This window comes from Phytophthora ramorum, assembly GCF_020800215.1.
Source record: "Phytophthora ramorum isolate Pr-102 chromosome Unknown Phyram_PR-102_s0001, whole genome shotgun sequence".
Lineage (NCBI taxonomy): Eukaryota > Oomycota > Peronosporomycetes > Peronosporales > Peronosporaceae > Phytophthora > Phytophthora ramorum.
Genome location: NW_027150647.1, coordinates 1,410,927 through 1,417,438, shown reverse-complemented (window position 1 = coordinate 1,417,438; position 6,512 = coordinate 1,410,927). Strand labels below are relative to the sequence as shown.

The window sequence follows — 6,512 nt, the reverse complement described above, 5'->3', positions numbered from 1 at the left end:
CCTGGCAGCGAGGGGCGACCACACACCTCCTTGAGCTCCGCCATTTCCATCGCTGTTCAGGTGTGGGAATGCGTAGCGCAGGGTGTTGCTGGTGATAGTGACGGTAGTGCTTGTACTCGCAACGAGTGTATCTGGAGTTGGCGAGCTCATACCTTTCAGCTCCAGGTCGGCATCAGCAAAGTAGAGTGCAAACAGCTTCCAGTTCTCGATCTGCGCTGCCACACCGAACGACGAAGCACCAACCACGTCTGGCGCCAACATTCCGCGAAGGAAGTCTGTTGTCGTGGTTTGTAGCGATGTTGGAGTCGACAAGAAGTGACGCAAGTGACGGAAGTACTCAGCTGCAAGAACCCAACTCGTTGGCGTCGTCGGAAGGTGAAATGGGTCTTGGCCTCGTAATTCGAGCTCCTTAATCTCAGCATGGAGAGTCACGATTTCGTCTTGAATGTCATTCTCGGTCTTCAGCTGCCTCTGCCTGTAGCTCGCCTGGTTCACACGACAGCGTTCTCGGTGGCGAATCCTCTTCTTCAAGGCTTCCGTGACGATTGCAGCTTGGAGCTCAACACTGATCGGATACTTCGAAGTTTGAATACTTGAAATGATCCGCTTAGCTGCCTTCAGGTCCGATCGACGGACAGACTCACGCGTACGGCCCGTTGGCGAACTCGTTTGCTCCATCGAATTCATTACCGACGTCAACGCTGGATGGGATGGAGTTACGTTGTCACTTGCGTTTGAGCACTTCCCGGGAGCGGTTGTCGGAAGTCGAGCCTTGGATCTCATGTAGGGTGCTTGGCGGTATGTGTGGCGCTGTGCTTGTTGCTTGTAGAGTGGCATTTCTCCGACGTGTTCCTTCCTGCTGCGAACCGCCCAGGTACATTGAGCGACGCTGCCTATCACGTTGTCACTCAAGGTTGCGCTGTTGGGCTGGCTGAGCGCGTAAAAGTCCATGGGAGACTGGGCTGAGTTGTAACGGAGGTGATTGCGAAATGACAAGAGTCAGATGATGTAGCAAAACGTTGCCGGTCTATTTGAGTTAGCGCCTGTCGTTATTGGCCAGGTTGTACCAGCTGCCTCGGTTTATGCGTGAGGGGGGGACTAGGAAAGCAGTAAACAACGAAGCACGTGGAATCCACGGCGGATACCTACAGTACATGCATTTAATTAGTAGTAAATCACAACACATGTAATTGTACAAGCGGCTGTCCTATGCTTCGCGAGCATTGATGACCAACATAGCACCCACGGATTTCCATGGCATACGATACTGGATTAGTCACTTCTCATGGTTAATGGTTGTAAGATGGCCTTCTATTTGATGTTTATGTTATTATGTTATTTCCAATAGAGGTCTTTTTCGGATTCGTCACTTCTGTATAACCAAGGGTGCAGCATTGTGTGTGGAGAGAAGTACGCGATGCCATATTGGGAGTTGCAGCGAGTGCCACAAAACTAGATATGGCTTCATTGGCAGACACAGACTAGAAGACGCAGCTCAGAGCAGCAAGAACATGTAGTTACCGTACCTGTTACCATCTCTAACGTCTCCACTCGTCGTTGGCCACGCCCCAGACAGATAGCGCAGCGTGACTGTTGGTTTTGGCTACCCACCGCCTACCATCGAAAACAGATTATATCCACCCACTTCCCAACAAATGGCTGTGCTAATTGGAAAAAGGTAGGCTTCCCCCACAGTTCATTCTCTTCTGACAAACTGGCACTCGGGTGTGATCATAGCGTTCTCGAACGCGCAAGAAACATCCTCTAGACTTCCTAACAGCTTGAGCATGGGACTCAATACGTCGGCCCGAGTCTGTAATCTCACCACTCGATCACTGGAATCGTCCCAGCCGAAAGTGAACCAGCCGCGCACCAGCAGCTTCTGCTCGAGCATCCTGGCAGCGAGGGGCGACCACACACCTCCTTGAGCTCCGCCATTTCCATCGCTGTTCAGGTGTGGGAATGCGTAGCGCAGGGTGCTGCTGGTGATAGTGACGGTAGTGCTTGTACTCGCAACGAGTGTATCTGGAGTTGGCGAGCTCATACCTTTCAGCTCCAGGTCGGCATCAGCAAAGTAGAGTGCAAACAGCTTCCAGTTCTCGATCTGCGCTGCCACACCGAACGACGAAGCACCAACCACGTCTGGCGCCAACATTCCGCGAAGGAAGTCTGTTGTCGTGGTTTGTAGCGATGTTGGAGTCGACAAGAAGTGACGCAAGTGACGGAAGTACTCAGCTGCAAGAACCCAACTCGTTGGCGTCGTCGGAAGGTGAAATGGGTCTTGGCCTCGTAATTCGAGCTCCTTAATCTCAGCATGGAGTGTCACGATTTCGTCTTGAATATCATTCTCGGTCTTCAGCTGTCTCTGCCTGTAGTTAGCCTGGCGTTCTCTGCGCCGAACCCTCTTCTTCAAGGCTTCCGTGACGATTGCAGCTTGGAGCTCAACACTGATCGGATACTTCGAAGTTTGAATACTTGAAATGATCCGCTTAGCTGCCTTCAGGTCCGATCGACGGACAGACTCACGCGTACGGCCCGTTGGCGAACTCGTTTGCTCCATCGAATTCATTACCGACGTCAACGCTGGATGGGATGGAGTTACGTTGTCACTTGCGTTTGAGCACTTCCCGGGAGCGGTTGTCGGAAGTCGAGCCTTGGATCTCATGTAGGGTGCTTGGCGGTATGTGTGGCGCTGTGCTTGTTGCTTGTAGAGTGGCATTTCTCCGACGTGTTCCTTCCTGCTGCGAACCGCCCAGGTACATTGAGCGACGCTGCCTATCACGTTGTCACTCAAGGTTGCGCTGTTGGGCTGGCTGAGCGCGTAAAAGTCCATGGGAGACTGGGCTGAGTTGTAACGGAGGTGATTGCGAAATGACAAGAGTCAGATGATGTAGCAAAACGTTGCCGGTCTATTTGAGTTAGCGCCTGTCGTTATTGGCCAGGTTGTACCAGCTGCCTCGGTTTATGCGTGAGGGGGGGACTAGGAAAGCAGTAAACAACGAAGCACGTGGAATCCACGGCGGATACCTACAGTACATGCATTTAATTAGTAGTAAATCACAACACATGTAATTGTACAAGCGGCTGTCCTATGCTTCGCGAGCATTGATGACCAACATAGCACCCACGGATTTCCATTGCATACGATACTGGATTAGTCACTTCTCATGGTTAATGGTTGTAAGATGGCCTTCTATTTGATGTTTATGTTATTATGTTATTTCCAATAGAGGTCTTTTTCGGATTCGTCACTTCTGTATAACCAAGGGTGCAGCATTGTGTGTGGAGAGAAGTACGCGATGCCATATTGGGAGTTGCAGCGAGTGCCACAAAGGGTGGTTTTGCACTCGGAGGTGGCAAAGGCTGTTTTTCAGAGGGCTGGAGGCAAAACTCTGGTCGGCTATCTAACAATCTCGCGGGATTCATCGTCACGTCGGCAAGATTGGGTGGTGGTCAGCGCCTCAGGTGCCCAAGCGGGTTGGCCCAACTCGCTCCCATTCTCAATTCTACTGACCGAAGAACGCACAGCAACTCAATTTTTCCGGCAAGTCTGGTATGCCGTCTCAAGTCTTTCTAATTAGGCCAGAAGATGCGTCCGACCAGGCTCAAGCAGCGCTAGACTATCCCGAGTATGCTGAACTGGTGGATGACACGGTCCCGGACAGGGTGCGAGTTCGTATTCTGCACACCTCATCTGCCGGAACCGCCAGTGACGATACCGCTGGTCGACCGGCTGAAGCATTTGTGTGGTTGGCTCGGCGGACGGCGGATCGCTGCAGAATGTGGGCAGGAGAACTCGAGCATGGTGCCCCAGGTCGCCTGCTGCGCCGTCCGGTGTTTGCTCTGGTCGATAACCAGACCCTGTACGGGCAGGTGGTGGCGTCCGAGGATCAGCACGTGGTGCTCCGCCACCACGGAGGACGTACTCGCATTGCAGCGACTCTAGTGGAAGAGTTGGCCCCGGTCATCGTCTTTCTCCTGTTTACGACCCCTCTCCTGCGACGTATCAACACCCCCGATCGTATTGCCGAAGCTCACGCTACAATTTTGGATCGGCTCTTAGGCACCCGAGACGTCACAGCGACACGTCAGGTCCGTCAGCTCCTCGACGGAATTGCCCCTGTGGCGACGCATCGGACCGAATCATCTGGTTGGATCCCCGTTTGGGCCACGACGTACATTGCAGCGTACGCCACGTGATTGACTTTGGGTATTACCGCGATGGCACTCAAACCAGCTCGGGTATCGTGTTGGGAGATTACTACTGGGACGGCCCGTCCGTGACAAACGTTCCGGGCGAGCCTCGTCTGCCGGTTTCTGCAGCGGCTGCAGACGACGGTGCACCGGAACCGGTGATTTCAAATGCTGGCGACACCTCTGATGGACGTTCGCCAGCGATTGCATCTCGTCTCATTGAGCCGACGGCGGCTTCAAGTAACCGGGAACCAGTGCCCCACGCCCGGTTTGTGGACTTCATGGATTCGCTGGAGAATCCGCACACAGGGCAGCCGCCGAACCCGACGGAGATAGAACATGGCGAACTTCTCCTGGACGCACCGGGGCCCCCGGTTTCTGGAAAGCGAACCCGGGGTGGTGACGAACCCAGCGACTCGATCGATGCCATGCGGGTTATGGCGGCGCTAGCTGACCACCCGGATCTCTTACAGATCTATGCGCGACAGTTCCAGTCGCGGGGTTCAGCTCGTCAGAGGCCCCGGTACAGCGGTGTGTCCGATCTGATCCCTGCCGTCGACTCAAGCGCCCCAGAACGCCACCACAGCTTTCGTCCCTCGGTCAGACAGCAGGAAGTCCATGATCTTATCTGCGCGGACGATCACAGAGGTAAGCCCCCCGCTGTATTTGTTGAATACTCGAGGTCTTCACGCTCCACCAAGTTCATCCCGCACCCGGCCATCCTCAGCCGGCTTTTCGACTTCTCTTTCGGAGTATGTGGTCTCTCCGTGCTTCACTTCCGGCGCTTTGATCTCTCGGCGCAGCTGGACTACGCTGGTTCAACCCAGCTCAGCGCGCGTAATTTCTCCGTGAAGGTAGAACTCCCTACCGTGCCTGCCGAGGCAAGCTATGCAGATCTGACGTCGGCTCTCGGTATTCTCGGTGTCTACTGTGATGAATTTTTGGACAGCCGCACCCGTCGCTTGGTGTCCGCGGCGAAGGCGTTTGCCGAAGAACTCGGCGATTTTGAGCCCTGGTCATTAGTTGAGGTCAAAACGCTCGCGTTTTGGTTCAGCAACGTATTCTCGGCGTACAGGCTGGCGTGCGAGCATGATATCGACCAACAAACCACCACCCGCGCCACCATTCGCGAGCGCCTGACACTACATGACGCGGAGCTCAGCGGATTACTCTTCAAGATGTCATGCAACCGAGCGCAAGGGCGGCCGACCGCGCTGCCCCGCGCTGAAGCTCATCGCCGCGAGCCTGCGACGGGACAGCCCACGGCGAGGCCAGGTCGAGTACCTTCCAAGGCGCAGACACGACGTCCAGTACCCACCGAAGTCGGCTTGGCAGCGCCTCGTCAAGGTGGTAAGCAGCTCTGCTTGCGCTTCATCTCCGCTCAAGGGTGCCCTTCCCAATCGCCCGACCGCTGTTCGCTTCCATTTCTGGGCCATTTCATCCCGACGACCCAGCTTGACCCTATCGTCAAGGCCCATGTGAACGAAAAGTTGGGGGGGGGGGGGGGGGGGGGGGGGGGGGCTGCGCTCCGATCTGTTGCATTTATGAAGAGCGGAACCAGCTAACGTCCCTGCGCGCTTAACGCTTGAGACTGCCTCGTTCGTCCGCTCCAAGCTGGAACAACAACTGCGCGTCGCTGAGCATGAAGTATTGCGGGGTCGTCAAGCTGCGTTTGTTGCTGCGGGTATAGTTCCGTTGGAGTCAGGTCCAACATGCGTCCAGGGCCCTCGGTACCAGCTCGATGCACCAATGCAGCGCGAGCTCTCTGAATTAGTCAACCGCAACAACCTCTCGCTGAAGGCCACTATTCGCTTATGGAGAGGTCAAACACCCGCCGACCCTCGACCGAATAAAGCTCTCTCTTTGGATCACTTGGACTGGCTATGTTCTGCAGACTCTCGTGCTAACCACTATTCGAGACGGCGTCAGGCATTCCTTTAAAGAATACGCTGGTAGTTCGAGTACCCGCCAGGCCAAAGCAAATCACAAGTCCGCGCAGTCGATGGAGAATGCGCTAATCCGGAGCATCCGCGAGGGTCAAGATAACGGGACTTACATGGTGGTGGACGAGACCACAGCACGGCGTTGGGAAGCTGTTCAGGTCAGCCCTTTTGGGTGTGTCCCGAAAAATGACGCAGATCCTCGATTTGAGGCCCGAGTTATCCACGATTTATCGCACCCTCACGGTCAGTCGGTGAACGATCAGTCAGATCCCAGTGATCTCCCTCCGCTATCGTTCGAGCCGATCAGCACCCTGGCCCGCCACATCGAAGCCATCAAGGCCAAGAACCCCCAGGCAACCGTGAAGATCAAACGTG

At 54.9% G+C, this 6,512-nt stretch overlaps 1 protein-coding gene across 1 annotated transcript; it reads left to right on the top strand.

Moving 5' to 3' along the window:
* Positions 1-3,555: 3,555 nt before the first annotated feature.
* Positions 3,556-5,759, top strand: KRP23_257 (uncharacterized protein; the record flags this gene model as incomplete). The annotated part of the gene is made up of 2 exons (XM_067887086.1): positions 3,556-4,187; positions 4,238-5,759. 2 exons carry the CDS (start codon positions 3,556-3,558, stop codon positions 5,757-5,759), a joined length of 2,154 nt encoding a protein of 717 aa, XP_067750813.1.
* Between the last annotated feature and the right edge of the window lie 753 nt (positions 5,760-6,512).